Source organism: Lucilia sericata, unplaced genomic scaffold (assembly GCF_015586225.1).
Source record: "Lucilia sericata isolate MDLA Ls3-8-SP2 unplaced genomic scaffold, ASM1558622v1 Contig000051F_arrow, whole genome shotgun sequence".
Taxonomy (NCBI): Eukaryota; Metazoa; Arthropoda; class Insecta; order Diptera; family Calliphoridae; genus Lucilia; species Lucilia sericata.
The window spans coordinates 794,691-817,657 of record NW_023994087.1 but is presented as its reverse complement, the minus strand read 5'-3'; the positions used below and the strand labels follow the sequence as shown (position 1 = coordinate 817,657).

The 22,967-nt window shown below is 31.3% G+C and overlaps 1 protein-coding gene across 2 annotated transcripts in view; it reads left to right on the top strand.

Annotated features, from left to right (window-relative positions):
* LOC119615971 (baculoviral IAP repeat-containing protein 6) overlaps window positions 1-22,939 on the top strand; it is a 43,188-nt gene extending 20,249 nt beyond the window's left edge. Inside the window, exons 29-39 of one of the 2 annotated variants that reach the window (XM_037972044.1) lie at window positions 55-485; window positions 567-2,045; window positions 18,620-18,925; window positions 18,985-19,175; window positions 19,346-19,787; window positions 19,848-20,062; window positions 20,143-20,337; window positions 20,406-20,755; window positions 20,821-21,307; window positions 21,362-21,790; window positions 21,858-22,939. In XM_037972044.1, coding sequence (XP_037827972.1) covers window positions 55-485; window positions 567-2,045; window positions 18,620-18,925; window positions 18,985-19,175; window positions 19,346-19,787; window positions 19,848-20,062; window positions 20,143-20,337; window positions 20,406-20,755; window positions 20,821-21,307; window positions 21,362-21,790; window positions 21,858-22,634 — 5,302 coding nt within the window. In that variant the 3' untranslated portion in view covers window positions 22,635-22,939. The remainder of the gene's footprint in view (window positions 1-54; window positions 486-566; window positions 2,046-18,619; window positions 18,926-18,984; window positions 19,176-19,345; window positions 19,788-19,847; window positions 20,063-20,142; window positions 20,338-20,405; window positions 20,756-20,820; window positions 21,308-21,361; window positions 21,791-21,857) is intronic. The other variant, XM_037972045.1, reaches the window with a different exon arrangement.
* Window positions 22,940-22,967: the final 28 nt, after the last annotated feature.

The window sequence follows — 22,967 nt, the reverse complement described above, 5'->3', positions numbered from 1 at the left end:
TTAATCAATACCTTATCATAACTAATTATCGATAAATGTTGTTATTTATTAAAGGCCCAAAGATAGTACCAGCATTGGCTTAACACAAATTGCAGTCTTGGGCAATACCATATTTGCATCACAAACAAATAACTCGAGTATTGCTAGCGGTTCAAATTGTAATAGTTCAGCATTGGCTATTGATCATGCCATAGATGACGATTCATTTGCCAAGACGAGTGTAGGATGGGTTCGTATTTTATCACGGTGCTATAGTGCAGCATCTATGGTGCCTAGTGAATCTAAATTGGCGGCTGATGTTATTGGAGCATCTGCTGCTTATCCCGGATTTTTAGATGCTTGTTGCTCGTTGATGAATATTATGCCAATGATTCCAAATGCAGCGGTACAAAATCTTGAATGTGTATTACTAAAATTAGGAGCATATAGTCGGGAACTTTGTCTTTCGCTAATACGGACTTTATTATGGGGAACTACTCCACAAAGTAAGTTTTAATAATGTGTAAATCTTTTTTAAATTTATTTCATTTGCTTACGACATTACGGCATTAATTTTGCCTTTTCAGTATATAAACTTTCCAATGAGAGCATTTGCGACTTGTTGTATGAACTGTGTACCAACAAAGATGAATATGTGGTAGATAAAATTCTGGTTCTCTTAGAATGGATTGAAAAATTAAAAATGAACTACAGTAGTAATAACAGTGGGCGGTGTAATAATCCTCAGAGCGGTTTCGTAAAGTGTATTGCTTCTATTCTTTGGTATATTTATGCAGAGAATTATGTCGCTAATTTTGGTGAACACATTTCTCAAAATGTATTCGATGCTTGCATGCATTGGATTGATAGACTGGACCACGAAGAGCCATTGAAAATAGCATTCGATTCATTACTATGTTCACTTTGCTATATTCAACCCAAATTTTTCACTCATCTGTTGACAAGGCTTAATGTCACCTTAGCGCATTCCGACCCCGATTTAGACATGTCGGGAGACAGAAATGATGAATGCGGCTTGACAGATGACAACAAAGAGGTCAGCGGAAGAGTTTGGTATGCAAATGTGGCTGCAGATAACTTGACAACATTATTTGGACGTCCCTCATATTTAGCAACCATTGCAATGGCATGTCAATCCCCAAATGCCATATTTCTATTAGTTGATTCTGGTCTCCCCAAACTATTAGCATATGCCTTATATGAGTATTGTTCTTCTCTGCTCACGGAAGAAAGTGTGCACCAAACATTGAAATACGACCAAATGCAATTTGCGACACAGCGCACTTCGTCGAATCCTACACCATCCTCTTCTTGTATGACTGATGCAGACAAAGTTGCTGGGGATCAAATGGATGTTACGCAAACAGATAGTGACATGGAATCAAATAGGTCTCAACTGATGACATTTGATCTAGTATCAAAAATACTTGATTTCTTTTCTGAGTGCTGTTCGGAGGGACATATGCGTGACTGGTTGGGTACTCAACAAGGCTCTATATTTTGGAAACCGTTGTTAAAACTTCTTTGTAATCACCGACCTATAAATTTCGTTCCGACTACGCCAATAATTAGTAGAGAGCCAACGCAACAAGCATTTATACGTGTAGAACGTGCTACAATAAATTTCTTTGCGAGAGTCACCGCCTGTCATCCCAATAATCAAAATATATTAACAATGCTATTAATTGAAGTAATAAGAGAACCATCCGTATCGCTAGGACTTAATGTTATGGAGACCAGTTCAAAACAAACAATTTCTGGATTTACTCGTCAACTCGTTCTGCAGTTGTTGCTAGAAAATGAGCGCATTCTGATTTCTGTACGAAGCAAACAACCACTACAGAAAAAAGATCCATTCACACCGTTTTTACCAATGTCTGCCAATATCCCATCCACGACATTACCCAATAATTTTACTTCACCGAGCAGCGTTTCAATGTCATTGGTTAATCACCATCCAGCAAAACGTATTAGCAATCATCATTTGCTTTTCTCTGTTAGCGCGAATACGAAATGCCAAGAAATTATTCAGAATTGCCTATCGGGTAAGTTGTTGCTATTTTTCATAATTTTTGCTTAGAGGTCGGAAACAAGATTATTTCTTACTATTCCGTTGGAAACCGGTCTTCAGAACAAACTCTATACTATACAAACTATATAAGTCACCATTAATTCTATGTACGCTAAGCGAGATATTGGGGATCAAAGGTTACAAAAATCAGTTTTTTTACAAATATCTAGCTTATTGTGATTCCTACGCATTCAAATGATACTGTACTTCTGTAGACAATTAAATTTTCAATATTAGTTGAAGACTAAATTCGCTCATCATTAATTGTTTTCAACTTATAGTGCATTCATTTTCAATTGCACCGATATTTTCAAATTTTAATATATTTTGAAACGATAACAAATGTAATAGCATCAAAACACGTACGACGCTTAATAACACTAGACAACACTGAAAATGCCTTTTAAATAAAAATATCTGATTTCTATGTACTTCCACCCGCTGGAAAAAAATGTTATGAAAATTTCAGGTTAGCTCTAGTTTCCGAGATATTGTGGTTTTTATAAAAACGTTATTTAAGGCATTTTTAGTAATTTTTACTTAATTTCTCAGAATCGGGCCAATATTCATAGAGTTGTTTAATAACATCAGTATGATCATACTGACAGTAATTTTAGAATACCTTGGATGTCCTGCAGAGAGACTTGAAAATTGTACCTTTTTGTTTTATCCTTGTAACTTTAAATTAAGGTAAATGAGTTTGAATTCTTTTTACAATATAGTACCAACAAATAACATTTTTAAATAACAATTAAAAATTCGTTAAAAATTTAGTGAAATATTTTGAAATATATTCGTGATTTTTGGTTAATGTATTTTCTTTTACTTTTAACAATATTTGTTCTTCTTACATTATGATATTAAAAACATACATAAATATACAAATATCATCAGTCTTCGACAGGCAATCGCCGTGCTAACTTCGTGTTTTTCTTAGCGGTTATTCTGTTTTGGATTTTTCTACTGAGATATTCAGTTTGCCATTTTGATTTTGATCGATTTTTCAATTTAAGTTAAATTAAAATAAAAGACTTTTAATTTGGAAAGGTTGATAAGGAGTTTTTCAGGATGAACGGGACTGACACTCCCAATCATAACAGGTTCCCACAAGAAAAATAAGAGATTAAGAGTTGATGATTTTGTACCGTTACCCGAAGTTGTAAGAAATGAAGACCACATACCTCGATACTTAGTAGCTTCAACAATCCCAGCTACAAATGCCTCTGAAACTAAGCCACTTTCCTCGTATAATGTATTCCAAATAGAAAAAGGACTAAACTTTATTTCTAGAGACTACGTTGATATAACAGAAATGCGGAGTGGTGATCTGTTAATCAAAGCATCCCATATGAAATCAGCGCAGAAATTTCAATGTTCCGGTGAAGATAGAAATGCATAAAACCCTCAACTCTATTCAAGGCAGATTTTTCTCCAGAAAAATTATTGTATCCCATTTTATACGTTCTAACTTAATCCGGGCTCTACATGCTTAATTTCATATTTCTACACTGAAAATAATCCATGCTTAACTTTACGAAAAAAAATTTCGTAACTACTTTTTTCGTAATATATACGAAAATTTCGTGTATAATACGAAATATTGTTTAATCAACCCCTTTTCTAATTTTACGAAAGAACGAAAACCTGTTGTAATATCTTTTTTAGTATATATTAAGAAACTTTGTTTCTTTTACAAAAATAATTTCGTTAAGACATGTAATATTTAACGAAAGTAACGAATTTTTTTCGTAACAAAATTAATTAGTAATATACAAGAATTATTTTTGATTTCACAAAAAAAAATTATTTTGTTACGATTTTTTTTTGTTTTTTTCGTAATGTTAAGCGAGTTAAATTAAACGTAATTTTAAATTTACGTTTTTTTTAAACATAAAAATTTGTTTTTTTTTAATTCGCAATCTTTTTCTAAATTTACAATAATTATTTTAAAAGAACTAACATATTTATGTCTTTAAAAAATCGTAAAATGAAAAAAAAAATTTTTTTTCTAAAATTATATAAAATTATTTTGCATTTTACTAAAATATTTCGTACAATTTCGTATATATTACGAAAGTATTTCGTGGTGCGAAACCACGAATCATTTCGTACAATGTACAACATTTTTCGTGTATATTAGGCATGGATTATTTTCAGTGTAGGTTCAATATTAGAGAAATTGCAAAAGGTACCTTTTGTAAAACGAAAAAGTACCAAAAAGTCCCCTTTTATAGGTTCTTACCTAGTCAAGGCCCTACATGCTAAATTTCATGTTTCTAGGTTCAATATTATAGAAAATTCAAAAAGTACCTTTTGTAGAACGAAAAAGTACCAAAAAGTCCCCTTTTATTTGTTCTGGCCTAATCCGGGCTCAACATACTTAATTTCATGTTTCTAGGTTCAATATTATAGAAAATTCAAAAAGTATTCAATATTATAGAAGATTCAAAAAGTACCTTTTGTAGAACGAAAAAGTACCAAAAATGCCCCTTTTATGTGTTCTGGCCTAATCCGGGCTCTACATACTTAAATTCATGTTTCTAGGTTCAATATTATAGAAAATTCAAAAAGTACCTTTTGTAGAACGAAAAAGTACCAAAAAGTCCCTTTTAATAGGTTCTTACCTAGTCAAGGCAATACATGCTAAATTTCATGTTTCTAGGTTCAATATTATAGAAAATTCAAAAAGTACCTTTTGTAGAACGAAAAAGTACCAAAAAGTCCACTTTTATGTGTTCTGCCTAATCCGGGCTCTACATACATAATTTCATGTTTCTAGGTTCAATATTATAGAAAATTCAAAAAGTACCTTTTGTAGGATGAAAAAGTACCAAAAAGTCCACTTTTATGTGTTCTGGCCTAACCTGGGCTCTACATACTTAATTTCATGTTTCTAGGTTCAATATTATAGAAAATTCAAAAAGTACCTTTTGTAGAACGAAAAAGTACCAAAAAGTCCCCTTTTATGTGTTCTGGCCTAATCTACATATTTAATATCATGTTTCTACACTGAAAATAATCCATGATTCGTGGTTTCGCACCACGAAATTCTTTCGTAATATATACGAAATTGTATGAAATATTTTAGTAAAATGCAAAATAATTTTATATAATTTTAGAAAAAAAATTTTCATTTTACGATTTTTTTAAAGACATAAATATGTTAGTTCTTTTAAAATAATTATTGTAAATTTAAAAAAGATTGCGAATTAAAAAAAAAAAAACAAAATTTTACAGGAAATTAGGCAGCTATTTTCCTGTAAATTTAAAATTACGTTTAATTTAACTCGCTTAAAATTAATATTTTTTTTGTGAAATTAAAAATAATTCTTGAATATTACTAATTAATTTTGTTACGAAAAAAATTCGTTACTTTCGTTAAATATTACATGTCTTAACGAAATTATTTTTGTAAAAGAAAACAAAGTTTCTTAATATATACGGAAAAAGATATTACGACAGGTTTTCGTATATATTACGAAAAAAGTAGTTACGAAATTTTTTTCGTAAAGTCAAGCATGGATTATTTTCAGTGTAGGTTCAATATTATAGAAAATTCAAAGAGTACCTTTTATAGAACGAAAAAGTACCAAAAATCCCCTTTTATAGGTTCTTACCTACTCAAAGCCCTACATGCTAAATTTCATGTTTCTACACTGAAAATAATCCATGCCTAATATACACGAAAAATGTTGTACATTGTACGAAATGATTCGTGGTTTCGCACCACGAAATTCTTTCGTAATATATACGAAATTGTACGAAATATTTTAGTAAAATGCAAAATAATTTTATATAATTTTAGAAAAAAAATTTGTTCATTTTACGATTTTTTTTAAAGACATAAATATTTTAGTTCTTTTAAAATAATTATTGTAAATTTAGAAAAAGATTGCGAATTAAAAAAAACAATTTTTTATGTTTTTTAAAAAAACATAAAAAATTTTACAGGAAATTAGGCAGCTAATTTCCTGTAAATTAAAAATTACTTTTAATTTAACTCCCTTAAAATTACGAAAATAACAAAAAAAAAAAAAAAATCGTAACAAAATAATTTTTTGTGAAATCAAAAATAATTCTTGTATATTACTAAATAATCTTGTTACGAAAAAAATTCGTTACTTTCGTTAAATATTACATGCCTTAACGAAATTATTTTTGTAAAAGAAAATAAAGTTTCTTAATATATACGAAAAAAGATATTACGACAGGTTTTCGTACTTTCGTAAAATTAGAAAAGGAGTTGATTAAACAATATTTCGTATTATACACGAAATTTTCGTATATATTACGAAAAAAGTATTTACGAAATTTTTTTGGCAAAGTTAAGCATGGATTATTTTCAGTGTAGGTTCAATATTATAGAAAATTCAAAAAGTACCTTTTGTAGAACGAAAAAGTACCAAAAAGTCCCCTTTTATGTGTTCTGGCCTAATCCGGGCTCTACATATTTAATACCATGTTTTTAGGTTCAATATTATAGAAAATTCAAAGAGTACCTTTTGTAGAACGAAAAAGTACCAAAAAATCCCTTTTTATAGGTTCTTACTTAGTCAAGGTCCTACATGCTAAATTTCATGTTTCTAGGTTCAATATTATAGAGAATTCAAAAAGTACCTTTTGTATAACGAAAAAGTACCAAAAAGTCCCCTTTTATAGGTTCTTACCTATTCAAGGCACTACATGCTAAATTTCATATTTCTAGGTTCAATATTATAGAAAATTCAAAAAGTACCTTTTGTAGAACGAAAAAGTACCAAAAAGTTCCATTAAATGTGTTCTCGCCTAATCCAGGCTCTACATATTTAATTTCATGTTTCTAGCCAATAACAACGTAACGTGATGTTCATTCTTTGCTTTGTGTTTATAAACAAGAATTACAATAACAAAAAAAATTTACCGTTTGATACTGTGTTTTGTTTTTGTTTGTTTATTGTTTTGTATAAGCATGCACGAAAAAAGTAAATTTTTGATGAAATTTTCAGAGGTGGTCTCGGATTTTTACTCATATCTTCGTTATTTATGGGCCGATTGGGCTGATTTTAAATAGCGTTCTATTCGACCGTATTTCTAATAGAATTATTGAAAATTCGGATCTCGCAGATATCTGGGGTCTTCTGAAAACTGATTTCAACATACACACAGACAGACAGACAGACAGACAGACGGACATGGCTAAATCGACTCCGCTATCTATAAGGATCCAGAATATATATACTTTAAAGGGTCGGAAAATTATATTATATAAATTACAAACGGAATGACAAACTTATATATACCCTTCTTAAGCTACGTTCAGACCTGTAAAATATTTGGTCCAAATATTTGTTATAAAATATTTATAAAGTTGCGTCAAACAAATGCAATATTTATTACATGTTCAGACTTGAATAAATATTTGATGGTATTGTTTTATCAAACAGTGCAAAAATAATTTGGTTCAAACACACACATGTTTTGCAGCCACAGTATATCGTATATTTTCATGCAAGAAAAAAACAATTTGGCAATTTGTTTTAATTTTAACTATTTTTATTAGGTTTAAAATTAAATTTTTATAATAAAAGTGTATAATATTAATATATAACACGATTGAAAAAACTTTGTTTGTCGAATCTGAACATAAAATATTTCATGTTAACAAACAGCAATGCGGATGATTTTCATAAAACAAATTGATTTGCTGGCAAATAAATATTTTCTCATTGTTTCATCAATGTGAACACCAAAAGTCAAATAATTTACGTCATTTTGGTAAAATAATTATTTGATCTTGCAAACCAAATGTAAGATCAAACAGCGTCAATGACAGCTGTTCTTTGTTTATTTTCTGAAAAAGAGTGTTATCACCTCATACAAAAATGTAAATAGTCGCTTATATGACTGGTTTTATTTTATTTTTTATAAAATATAAATCTGAGACAAAGTTGTGACATTTAATTGAATTTCAAGCAATTGCGTAAATTAATGATAATTATTATTTTTGTTGTTTGTTTTGTTATTTATTGGTTGGTAACAACATACTATATAATATATGCATCTATAGTCTAGTTTGCAGTCTAGTCCAACGGTTCCCAAATTACAATTAAATAAGAGATACTGTTATCTCGGAGTATGAAGTTAGGCCACATTTCATAATTCAAGGACAAGCTTATCGCAGATTTAAGTTTGTCAAATTGTAAACAAAAGTGTTCTTGTTTGGAAGGACTAAAATAATATATTTCCGAAACAGAGGTGACTCTTTATTCGTCTTCAATACGTTAATCCAGGTAATTTTAAATATAAATATTCCATTCCGACGTGATACACAGATTTTAACTTGATTTTGTCGACCAATATTATTAAATTAACATCAGAAAATGCATAAATAGTCAAAACCATGCAGTAAAATTCACAGTACTTTCGCAAAGAGTTCAAGTCATATATTATGCGGATAAACGCATTCCGCAACAATATCGAAGAAGTTCAACTTTCTTATATTATTTTCCCGAAAAATTAGCTAACATACTCAGATTACCCGTCTGCAATCGCAAAAAAAATTTTGCAACGTGACTCTTTAAGCACATGTCGACGATATTTGATGAAGAAACCTTTTCGTTACCTTAAAGAAAAATGAACGTGAAAGATCTCACGATCATAAAATTAAACATCATGTTAACATTTCAACAATGAAGTCATTCTATCTTCAAAAACAGGCAATTGAAACTTCTCTGAAATATTAATTACTCTCAATGTACGGGAATATTTTATAGAAATGACATATCTACATCTGTTTGACCTTGGGATTTATGGACTATGACAATTTTCGGATGAACAATTACATATTTAGAACAATAAGATATCAAAATATGTATGGGGGTCCGCGAATTTAATTCCTCAAGGGGTCCGCGAAGTAAAAACCGGGGGAACCGCTGGTCTAGTCTATAGTCAAGCTATAGTTTAGTCTATAGTCTTGTCTATACTCTAGTTTATAGTATTGTTTATAGTCTAGTCTATAGGTTATAATCTAGTCTATAGTTTAGAAAGAAATTATTTAATTAATTTATTACTCAATTTATTTAAACAATTATTTATTATATTAATGGATATAAAAATATATTAATAATAAACAATTCTCTATAATTTTCAATTTTATAGATATGTAATTTAATGAAAATTATTTATAATTTGGTTATTTCCGGGCTTATAGCGATTTTTTTGAAATCGCTATAAACCGTTCCAAACAACCAAGGTTTTTCGCTACATTGACTATACTAAATAGCAACAACATGACAGTAAAGATCCACCATCTATCTCTTTTCCACTTGCACAAGGTATTGAAATGTAATTTCAATACATTGTGCAAGTCTATCTATCTCTTTTCCACTTGCACAAGGTATTAAAATGTAATTTCAATACCTTATGCAAGTCTATCTATCTCTTTTCCACTTGCACAAGGTATTGAAATGTAATTTCAATACCTTATGCAAGTCTATCTATCTCTTTTCCATATGCACAAGGTATTGAAATGTAATTTGTATTTTTTTGTGGTAAAATTTTGATGAAAAACAATATTAAATGAAATTTTAGAATATATAGAAGTTATTATTCAATGATATAGCTTTTTAGTAAATATAAACACATATATTTTTGGCTTTTGGTTTGGTTGCGCATTAGCTGTTCTTGTTGTTATGTTTCTCTTTGCCTGCAAACAAAATCTTGTTTTTTTACTGTTTTATCCGTCAATTGCTTTACGAAATTATTTGTTGTAATGTGAACACCGTGCAAACAAACATTTACTATTTGTATTGAATTGTGTTTGGCTTTGTTTCTTCAAACAAAACGTCAAAATAGAAATACTCATTTTAAGCACATTATGAAATAAAAATGTATTTAATTTTTTGTTTTTAGGCAGAAATTTCTATGAAATCGTAAAAAATATTATTAAATAGTTTCTTTAACGTTTAACAAAAATGTTTCATGTTTGGTGTTCACATTGTGTTCACATTAAGAAAATATTTGTAGGTTGACAAATAAAAATGTTTCACGAAAAACAGGTGATATTTTGTTTGCTCTTCAAAAATATTTTATGTTCACATTACAGCCAACAAATATTTGATAAAAAACGTTAAATATTTGATAGGTGTGAACGTACCTTTACGAAGGTGAAGAGTATAAAGAAGGCGGTAAATTTATTCTACTGGTGCGGCTGTGGTAACATTATAAAGGCAAATAGAAGATGCACTGTAAGAGAGGCCTGGAAAATTTTCAACGAGAATCCATCTATCCATACAATTAAATCATTCACTAAAAACTGTTTGACATTATCTGACATAGTACGTAACAATAATTCCAATACAAAAAGTGATCAACCACCTACAAAAGAAAATACAAACAAGTTAGAATGCTATATTCGGCACTGCCGAATCTTAAATACCCTCCACCTGCAAACTACTTTTTATTAAAACCCAAAATAAATATGTTATAAATGGTTAAAGTTATAGGGCCGACCGATTATTTTTCGACCTATTATGTTCCGATCCTGCCGATAACATATGTGGGAACTATGACCAATAGTGGACTAATTCGAAAAAAAAAATAATCAAAATGTTTTATCTATACACAGAACATACTCATGTCGAGTTTAATAATAAATTATGTGATATTAAGTGGTTTTCAGAAGTGAACCTTATATGGGAGCTAGTTATGGACCGATGCTGAAAAAAATCCTTATATGGAATGTAACCAATTATGGACCGATGTGGAAAATTTTCACGAATGATTTATATGTACAAAACAAATTCACGTCGAGTTTTACCCTGATAGCTTTATTTATCAATGAATTATGCGCATTTAAGTGATTTTCGGATGTGGACCTTATATGTGAGCTATGACCAATTATGGACCGATCCGAAAAAAAATTCGTAAAGTAATTAATATTTATACACAAAACATATTCATATCGAATTTTATCCCGATAGCTTTATTTATCAATGAATTAAGCTTGTTTAAGTGATTTTAGGATGTGGACCTTATATGGGAGCTAGTACCAATTGTGAACTGATCCGGAAAAAATTTCACTGAATGATTTATATCTATATACAGAACATATTCACCTCGAGTTCTACCTAATCAATGAATTATGCGCATTTGAGGGATTTTCGGATGTGGACCTTATATGGGAGCTATGACCGATTATGGACCGATCCGGAACAAATTTCGTAGAGTAATTCATATACACACAGAACACATTCATGTCGAATTTTATCCAGATAGCTTTATTTATCTATGAATTATGCTCGTTTAAGTGATTTTCGGATGTGAACCTTATTGGGAGCTATGACCAATTATGGACCGATCCGGAAAAAAATTCCGTGGAATGATTTATGTATATACAAAACATATTCATGTCGAATTTTATCCCGATAGCTTTATTTATCAATAAAATATGTTCATTTAAGTGATTTTCGAAAGTGGACCTTATATGGGAGCTATGACCAATTGTTGACCGGTACAGATCTAAATCGGTAGTTTTGATTCCTGTTTATATAATGTCAATATTTACAAAATTTTGTGTTGATACCGATATATTTGAGGAAGTTATTAACGATAAATTAATTTCCGGGAATATGTACCTTTGTATGGGGGCTATGGGAAATTTTGGATCGATTGTTACAATTTTAAACATAATTAATCTATAGATAAAAAAAATAATCTGTGACAAAATTTGTCGAATTATCTTTGGTAGTTTCTGAGAAAACTACTCAAGAATTAGGGAAAAAAACTTAATTTTTTTTGAGGTAGTCTGAAATTTTTACTCATAACTTTTTACGTTGTGAACCGATTTTGCTGATTTTCAATACCAAACTGCTTAGGAAAACAATGAATATTCTCAGTGAATTTGGTTGATTTCATTTGCTTAGTTTTAACGTGAGCGTGTTTTAACCAGACAGACAGACGGACATAGCTAAATCGACTCAGAATTTCATAAGGACCCAGCATATATATACTTTGTTGGGTCTCAGATGAATATTGTTTGGTGTTACACACGGAATGACAAACTTATATATACCCTCTATCACCACTGATGGTGGTGGAGGGTATAATAAAGCTCTCAACGAAAAAGAATCAGAAACAATAAACATCGTTAATAATAAGAAAAAAAACAACAGAAATTAAGAAAAATAATAACGTTAACAACAACACCAACTCAAGCGACAACAAAAAATCGACAACATCAACATAAACAACAACAACAAAATCAACAAAGCTATAGAACCAGACACTAACAACAAAATTAACAAAACAGTAGAACATTATTTTTTAACTGAAAATCCCGTTACATTCAGAATACAATTCAGAATAATATTAATGTAATACAGAACATTAAATCAACTGGTGAGCTTCTGTTTCAGACTGTAACGATTAAAGGAAATTGTAATTTGAATATTACAAATATTTATAAAGAATGTGATATTTCTTTAACTAATAATAATGTTAATACTATAACAAGAATTGATAATGAGGTGTTCTCAGTCTACATCAGGGGATGGTTTTATCTGGGAAGAGTTTGCTAATGATTTGAGTTTGGTAATATTGAATGATGGTTCACCCACACTCCTAAGTACACGAAATACCCTAACTGCAGTTGATGTCTCCATGGCAACCGGGGACTTAGCTTCTTCTCTTACTTGGTCCACTTTATTTTCCGATTTTAATTAATAACAATAAAATTACATATAGAAAACGATTCCAACCTAAATTTTTGGAAAACCGAGCTAACTGGTCTAATTATTCATCGAAAATAACTTCAATTTTGGAGGATTTTTCTCAATCAACCAATGTCAATAGAGAATCTGCCCAAATAAAAAGGATTATCAGAAAAGCTGCCAATGAAACAATACCGCAGAGCAAACAAATTAATGATAAAGACTCCCCTGCATGGTTTAACACTTCTATAGCAAAACTGATAGGGAATAAATGAGACACAAAAGTCCGACAAATGCCATAAATTATAGGAGAGCGACAGCTTTGGTGAAAAAAGAATCTAAAATTGCAAAGCGGGCTACATGGGAAAATTTTTGGAATTCTTTAAATCCTTTGTTAGATGTACGTACATTGTGGTCTAGAGTTAATAACATTAAGGCTGAAAGAAGATGTCATTTCCCCACTATATTTGATGGTAATATTAGTATTGAAGACCCAAGTGATATTGCAGATAAATTCGCAGAGTATTGGTGTTCGGTTGGTTCAGATAGAATTTTTAATACTGCTATAATAACGAAAAAGCGTTCTTACATCTCACTTCAAGATGATTCATCTTTGGGTGCAAACAATTATCTTTGTGATGACTTTACCATCGATGAACTCAATCATGTACTCAGTAAAGTCAAAGGCACAACACCATCAAGTGATCGAATAACATACTCAATGATTAAAAATTCACCAATTCCACTGAAAAGAAGACTTTTACAGCTATACAATAATATCTTAAAAAGTGGCATTTATCCGCATGACTGGAAATTTTCTCTTCTTACACCCATTCCAAAGCTAGGAAAAAAACCGAACAGACTCGAAGGTTATCGTCCTATTTCCCTGATACCTGTTTTATCAAAGGTCTTGGAAAAATTAATTTCGACCAGGTTTGTAAAACTAGTTGTGGATAATATTTCTTATGCACAACACGCATTTTTTCCCAAACGCGGCATTCATACAATGTGTCACCAACTTGAGAAAAATTGAGGCTAAATTTAGCTAGGAAAAAACATAGTGTGGTGTTATCGGAAGACATAGAAAAAGCTTTCGACCGTGTTGTGTCCACTTTTGTTTTGGATGAAATGATTGAATGGGGTGTACCTTTCCAAATGATGATCCAAATGATGACTTTATTCGTTCCTTTCCAATCGTATGTTGAAGATGAAAGTTGATGGGTATTTTTCTTCCATGCATCATTTGGATAATGGGGTTCCGCAAGGTTCTCCGTTATCAGTGGTTCTGTTTAATGTATATGTCAATTCTCTGGCTAAATCGATTGAGGCAATCCCGGGCATTGATTTGCAGTCGCATCTGGAACACCACGTGCTGTTTCTGCCAATCTTAAGCCTTTGAATAATAAAATACAAAGTTGGGCCACTTCTAGAGGTGCTGTAATTCCGGAAAACAAGTCCGAGTTGCTACATGTTTGTAGAAGGAGAAAGTGTTGCAATCCCACTGTTTTTATTGGCAATTATGAAATTACTTGTGCTAATTAAATGAGGATACTAGGTATTATTTTTACGAAGAACATATTATGGAATGAAAACGTAAAACTGGTAACTTTCAAATTACGAAAAATAAACAATCTTCTTAACATCTTATGCTGTGGTGGAATATCAAATTGACTCAAATTGGTTAGTTGTAAGACAGAGTCAATTACCGGTATATGCTGGTGTTTTTTCGGCTGAACTTGCTGCTACCAGTGCAGCAATTTATTATGCTATTCAGAAGGACTCGAGAGCCATAATATGTACCGATAGCCTCAGTGTTGTCAAGAGCATTTTTTATAACTAGAGTTCGTCCAGCGGTCGAAATTCGACCAGAACTAATGCTGGAAAAATTGCATAAATAAGCTAAAATAAAACCCTATTTTTGTAGTTCAAATCTGTGGTAAAAAATTAACTTTATTGATATTATCAAAGTGTATAATTTGCTTTGAATAATGTTTTCTTTTAGAAATTGTGATGGGTTTTAGTAAAAGTCCCATCAGAAGTTTAAAACCTCAATTGTCAAAATTAGTTTTACAACTTGTTTTACAAAAGTATTTGAAATGTTCTAAAGAATTTGTCAAAACAATAAAAATATTTAAAATAAATAATGTCTTATCTAATTATAAATAAATTTTATTTGGATGTCATTAGTAGTCCATCCATCATGTATATGCTGTATAAATTCTCCCTTATAACACTCGACAAAGACTTCAGCAGACATACTTTTATTCAATTTTAATGTCTTCTAATAGAATTTAATAGTAGATATTCTATGAGGCCTATTAATCGGCCTTTTATTAGCCTTCATATAGAAGCGCATAACGATATGCATTTTATTTCTTACTGACACTGAATCAATTCGTTAATCCATTATTTAAATCTTCCAAATCAATCAAAACTAATAATTAAATAATTAAAAATATTTCAATACATAACTTTTGACATTCTTATATTTTTCCGATATTTGTCTTTAAAATGTTCTACGTTCGTTAAAAAGTTAGGGAATTGAAAATTCGTTAATGTAACTGATATTTGTCATTACTTTACGATATCAATACTTAAAATTAAAAAAAAAAATTACTGAATTCCGGTACTGATGTCCTACCAATAATTTTCCAGGTCAAACACCAATATTAGTACATTGTTTGGCATATCTCTAGGTGTCCCCAAGCATTATTTACACATGTTTTTATATTCCCAGTTCGTTGTTTCCTCGGGAATGTCCTTCAATTTAACTATTTTGGAAAGTTTAAATAACGAAAAACTTCCAATCGAAAACTCTGAATATAAAACTGAAGTCCTACTTCTTATAAAAATATTCCTTTCGATTTGGTAACAATCGTAACGATATTGTAACAAAATAGATCATTATCTCATTCACAATTTAGCACTTTAAACAAAAATATAAAGCAATAAAATCCTATTTTCGCATTGCCTAAGCCTGTTTACATACTTATTTGTTTACAAAAATCTTATTAAAAACAACAACAAAAACAAATATCATGCAAAATACAAAAAGAAAACAGCAACAGAGCTTTGTTTGTTTTTAATTTCAAGAATACGTACGTGTGACTATTGTTTCTATGTATTAGTAACAACTTTAAACCCTTATAGCTCCTAAAACTCTGAACCGATCTCATTAATATATATATTGTTCACATCTGTGAACAAATACCTTTAAAATGATATATTTTTTGCCAAGATCAGATGTATACTGTAAGAGTAAAAGGGGTCACAAAAAATCGTCTTGCCTATTAATTATATAGATAAAAATGATATCTATGACAATATATTGAAAAATCCAGCTTTACATCAGCCTATTCTTATTTTATGGATTCCTTCTCATATTGGCATAACTGGTAATGAGCTTGCAGATCATGCAGCAAAAGAAGCAATCAAATTTCCGCTCATAATTGAAGTCCCTTGTCACCATCATGTCTTGAACAATATTTATAAGATAACATATAAATCACAACAGCAACTTAAGTGGGATAATTCCGGATGTTTTCATAGACAGCATAATACGTCATGTACAAGGCCTAAATATTATGAAAATTTCACTAGGCTGCAGTGTATAGAATTAAGAGTTGGTAAGGCGCTCTTTAATTCTCAACATTTCTATAACCGAACAGAACCACTTCTGTGCAGCACCTGTCATCATGTTACGAATGTTTACCATGTCCTGAAAGAATGCCCAAGGTCAAAAATGGCTAATTCATTGGATAAGATTCTTCATTGCTCTGATCCACATCAGTTACCGAATAAATAAAAAATCTTTTCATATACATAATATTTATGATATTTAAATTAGTATCCTAATACATATTTCAGTGTACATATTTTTAATTTTGTAAATAGCATGATGTAATAAGTAAGGTGAGAGCGTTTCGGCAACAAACACAATATTTTTTTGTTGCCTAGAGTTGGGTTTTGTCAAAATGAAATTTCTAAAATTGAAAAATAACAAACATTGGAAAGAAATATTTTTTGTATATTTCACAATATTTCCTATAAAACCGTCGTTACATTTAGCTTGTATCTGCAGCAGGACAATGTTTTAATGCTTCTTCATCAGAGTTTTCTTATTTGAAAACTTTTTATGAACATTTTAATTCATAAATTTAAATTTAAATTTTTTTGCTTTGAAAACACAAATATAATTTTTTTTTTTAGAATAAAAATAAATTAATTTATTTTGACACAATCCAAGCACTTTAATAAACAAATAAAAATCAGCTGCCTTAACGATTTCACCTTACTTAGTGCATCCTGGTAAATAGTTTTAATTTTTTTTTTTTTTTTAATCTAACTTTAAATTTTTCATATTTTATGGTCTAGTTACCCTGCGCCTTTCTTTAGTATATTTTATAAATTTATAAATTCAATAAATAAATAAAATAAATATACAAATATGAAACCTTGGAAGCAATGAGATCCTCACAAACATCATGACAAGCACTAAGTATTAATATTTCGCAGACTAAAATTTTTGACACAAAACGTAAAGAATAGTGAAAACTTACGACATACAACGTTACGGCACCGATTGTGATTTGTGTAATATTTCTGATTCATGAGTATGTAAAAATAACAAACAAATGTTGAATTCAATCCGAAAATTTTCAGTGCGTTTTTATCGAATTTCCAATTTTAATCGATAAATGGCATTATTGGTTTGAGTTGTTAGTAATTTATGGAAAAACTCAAATTTATTTAGCCCAAATTATTGTTATAAGGATAAAACAAAAAAGCTCAACTTCCTTGCAAGACAATCTAGTTGTAGTGCAGCAGTGCAGCAATAACTGTCATCATGAATATACTCTTTAGAGAGATAATTTTGTGCAGATTTCCATGTCGTTAAAAAACTTATGAATTTAGTTCCAGTTCTGCAAAATTCAGTAAAAACTTCCAAAAAGTGTCGCAAATAATAAAATCGCAATATCTCGAAAACAGGAGCTAACCGAAAATTTTAATAACGATTTGTGAACTCAGCGGGTGAAAATACATTCATTTTTATTTAAAAGGCATACAAAAAGTTCGATTTTGTTGACTCCTGTAAGTGAGATATTCGTAAAAAAACTAATTTTTGTGAGCTTTCTCGCCTAGTGCACACGATATTTATGGTGACTTTTAACTTAATTACCTTATTAAAAATAGTAAGGAGAAGTTATGTGCCAATTTTAATTTAGTTATTTAAAATTCCACAGCAAACCCCTTATTTTCCTGTCCTATATAGTTTTTCTTTAATCCGTCCGATAGTATATTATTTTAAAAGCTTTTCGTATGCATGTATGTTTGTGCTTTGTACCATTTACACTTAAACCTCGTTTTATGCGATTGATTCGTTTCATATAATTTAAATTCGCACAAAACGATACACTAGCTCCATACAAAATCAAATAATTAGGTTAAATAAAAAGCGAGAATATTCAAATTAATCCCTTAAAAGTCAAGTAAAATCGCATATAAAAAATCAACAAAAGTTTAACCCTTGCTGAAGCCTTAAAAAATAAAGAAAAAGAAGGGAAACAAACCACAAAACAATACGAATTCCAAATAATGAAGAAAATATATAAAATTTCTAAAAAGTAAAAAATAATTTTTCTTTATGTACAAAGGATTTGAACAATACTTTATAAATCCGAACCGGAATTGGTAAAAAATAAGGAGCAGTACTTTGTTGAGAACTTTTTTGAATGTATGTGGTCGAAAAATTTCCTTAAAATCTTCTGCAAAGAAAGTTTTTAGAATTTTGAAAACGCATAAATTTAAATTCGCATAAAACGAGGTTTGGGTGTAATTTCTTTATTATTGTTGAAAACAGCTTACAGTAATTTCTTATCTACGATGAATTCAGAAATCCGATCAATCGACGGCAGTTGTAATGTAGCACCTGGAATTAGTTTGGCAAACAATACACACTGTGACTTGCTTAAACATGATGATGCTGATAAGAATCAGAACGATCCTTACAAAGATATCTCAATTAATTTCAATGGATTGGAAAATGGCATGGAGTTTTTGAGTGTAGCAGCTGGAGTTACAGCCAAAGATAAACGCATTAAAGATGCTAAGAATCAAGTTGCGGCCGCTAGTAAGGATAACAAGGATATAATATCCAACTTTTCAAGTAAATACCACAAATTTAACAAACTGTAATGTATAAAATAAATATATTAAATTTTTTAGAGCTTGTTACTTTTGAGGATTTCCTCACACAACCGAATTCATCGTCAAGTGTTGCGAATTCTGGTGGACAATTGTTTCTTCGAGATTATCCCGATATATTTATTAGTGGTGATACGACAATTTCGCAGTTGCTGGCCACTCTTCAAAAGAAAGGACATTCCTTATCCAACCCATGCATAACTCTTGATATGGTTTGTAACAAAACATTTTTAAATAAAATATAATATGATTATTAGGGCTATAACTTTATACTTTTCACTTATTAGTATAAACAAATGCAAAAAATAAATTATATTTATAGAATTAATACACATACATACACAATAATAAATAATAATAATCTTCCATTACATATCTACAGGTGACAGGCAAGGGTGCCAATTTGGACATTCTTGATGAGACTTCCTATATAAAGACGTCGTCTGTAGAGCCATTGCCATCACCCTTACAGCGTTTCTCCACTAGAGGTGGCCTGTCCTTATTAGCCCAGTATTTGCCAACCGTTTATCCAGATGTTAGTTCACGTAAACACCAAAATTCGGCCCCAGAGAAGGAAAAAAGTCCACCAATGAATGATTGGGTTAAACTAGAACCAAATGATGATATCTACGAGGATCTTGAAGATCCTTTGTCGGAGCCAACTGCCAAACAAGCCACTATAACTTCAGTGCCCCAACATTCACTTGCCGCATTTGGACTGTTCTTACGTCTACCCGCCTATTCAGATGTTCTCTTACGAGATAAGTTGAGAGCGCAGTGTCTTCTTCGACTTGTTTTAGGAGTAACGGGAGATGGAGAAGGAAGTTAGTTCGTAAAAGTGATAAACATAAATACAGAGAAAATTAATCATTCTCTATTTCTAGATGACATTTATAGTCTGTCACTAGCGCCTTCATTGCCGACATTGCCGTTTGAAGTTTTCCGACAGCTATTGGATAGTTCACCCTTGACCACAGATGACGGCATGCTCTTGAGGCGCATGGTAATTGAAGTTGGTGCAATGCATTTAGTTTTGAATTGTTTAAGTATATTTACGCATCATTCGCCCATATACCCTTTAAGCCATTCTCAAAACGAGGTAAATAACTGATATATTATAATATATAAATATATGTATGTATATTATTTCTAATTTTAAAAAAATAATATATTCGATAGATCTCAAATAGTGGAGCGAAAACTGCACTGAATATTATTGAGGATTCTTCTCTGCCCACATCAGATGACAAAGGTCACATGTATTGGGCAAAAGGTACGGGATTTGGAACAGGTTCGACAACACAGTCGTGGAATGTTGAACAGGCTTTATTGCGTCAAAAAAGCGAAGAAGAACATGTAACAGTTTTACTGCAGGTTCGTTTATTCGATTCTTTTCATATATTTATAATGTTGTCACTCGACTTTTTGGACTTATTGAAAAGGTTCTTGCAAGTTATATTAATCCGGGTGATTATATTCCAACTGACGATGAAATGCCATATCATGAAATTGCTGATCTATCGGACGAACTTCCAAGTGAGTTTTCATCTTTACTGAAACAGTCGTGTCTCATTCCAGCACTCAGTTCCTATTTGCGAAACGATTCCGTACTCGATATAACCCGACACATTCCTCTTTATCGTGCCATTCTTCAGCTATTGAGAGCAATATCACTTTCACACGAACTGGTTTCATTGCTTCAGCCTCAGAATTCAGGCGGAAGTTCACCATCCATAGCAGAACTATTATCGAATATGAGGACTTGTGTTGACACATATGCAAAGCGCTTAAAGTAAGTTATTATTGTTTTTTGCAGTTTAATAAAATGTATTGTTCTCATTGGTTATCGATTTTTAGATTGAACAAGAAATCGAACATCAAAGGACAAACGCAACAGGTGACTGTTAATCTTGATGATGGAGACGATGAGGGTTTGGCACTTCTTATACCCGATATTCAAGAGACGACTGTTTTAGTTCAGAAAACCACAAAAAGGACAGATCAGCAGTTACAAAATCAATTGTCATTAACTAATGATGGGGGTATTAACAGTGACATTGAACGAATACCACAGAGTAAATCTATTGAGGAACGCTACTTAGAGGTAATGAAAAAATTACAATTTGATACATTCGATATGATTGTCGAAGCTGAAAACAATGGTTATCGTTTCGTTGTTTCGCACCATTTTGAAAAAATGGTTCGAATGGCTGGAGATCGTTATCACCCTTCGCGCGTCAAGCGATTGGCCCAAGAGGCGGTGACTCTTTCTACAAGTTTGCCTCTGTCTTATAGCAGTTCCGTTTTCGTTCGCTGTGATACAGATCGTCTTGATGTTATGAAAGTAAGTATTCGATTTAAATACATCCACTATTAACATAATTTCTTCATATTGTAGGTGCTTATAACGGGACCTGCGGACACGCCATACGCTAATGGATGCTTTGAATTTGACGTCTTCTTCCCACCAGATTATCCAAATTTGCCAATGCTTATTAATCTTGAAACAACAGGCCGTCATTCTGTACGCTTCAATCCTAATCTTTACAATGATGGCAAAGTTTGTTTATCAGTTCTAAATACATGGCACGGTCGTCCAGAAGAGAAGTGGAATGCTCAAACTTCTAGTTTTCTGCAAGTGCTTGTCTCAATACAATCACTGATACTTGTGCCTGAGCCATATTTTAATGAGCCAGGATTTGAGCGCAGTCGGGGTACGCCGAGCGGGACACATTCTTCACGTGAATACAATAGCAATATCTATCAAGCCTGTGTGCGTTGGGCTATGTTGGAACAAATACGTAATCCTAGTCCTTGTTTTAAAGATGTACGTACTATTTAGGAAGACATTTTAACGATGTACTTGCATAGAGCTAAAATTATTTTAATTTCAGGTTATACATACGCATTTTTGGCTTAAACGAAATGAAATTTGCGCCCAAATAGAAAACTGGATTGAAGAGCTTTGTAAGACTCAGTATAATGAACGCAGCAGTCGAACAATTTCATTTAATTCAATGGTTTTAAGACGTCAATATCGCCACCTACGTGAAGAACTGGCCAAACTTAAAGTCCCAGAAGGATTAAGTGATTTGGATGCTCCATTTAACCCTAATGTCACCTTACCAGTAATGAATGAAAGTAGCAACACAAATAACAACAGCGGCACAATTTCAGTAACGAAAACTAATTCTGAAACGACTGCTGTAGTTAATACAATTGCAACAGCTACAATAGCTGGATCCAATGTCAATGTGCCAACGGAACCGACTCAATTGCCTGGTGCATTCGGAAGTGTATCTTCGGAAACCAATGTTCACTCAGAAAAAGATGTACAGTCCTTGAATTCTACTCATTTAGCACCCCTAGAGATTAATACAAATCAACCCTTCATTAACTGCACCATTGAAGATGACAACGATGGAGCACCTGCTATTCTTCCACAGTCGACAATACCACCAACTGTTAACGCTAAAATAGTTACTGTCGATGAACCAACGTTATCGAACGATAATGAAGGTGGCGAAGGCGACGAGGAAGATGCAGACGATATAATAGCCACGGAGGGCGACGAATTGGACGTCAGTGACTACAAATGTAACACCGTTGATGAACTAATGGAGCAATTATTTTTTGATAGTTCCGAAAATGCTATGCATTACGATGATTAAAATAAAACATAGACCTGTATATTATATTTTCTGCCTTCTTTTTCGTGCTTCAACAATGTTAAGGAACCACATTCATATAAAACACATGTATTAATTCATACTGTTGCTCTTAGGATTTTTGCGTGCGCTTTTTTTAATTATATTTAATTTTTTGTATGGAGAAAATAATGTTGCAACAATATGCATAATTTAAAATAAAAATACAAATATATAAAACAAGAACTAAAATGTGAATTAAAATACTTTAATGTGACCGAATTTGGTATAATTAAGATAAATAAAATAGAGTTTTCCATCACTTATCATTTTTGTTTATATATATTTTTTTAGTAA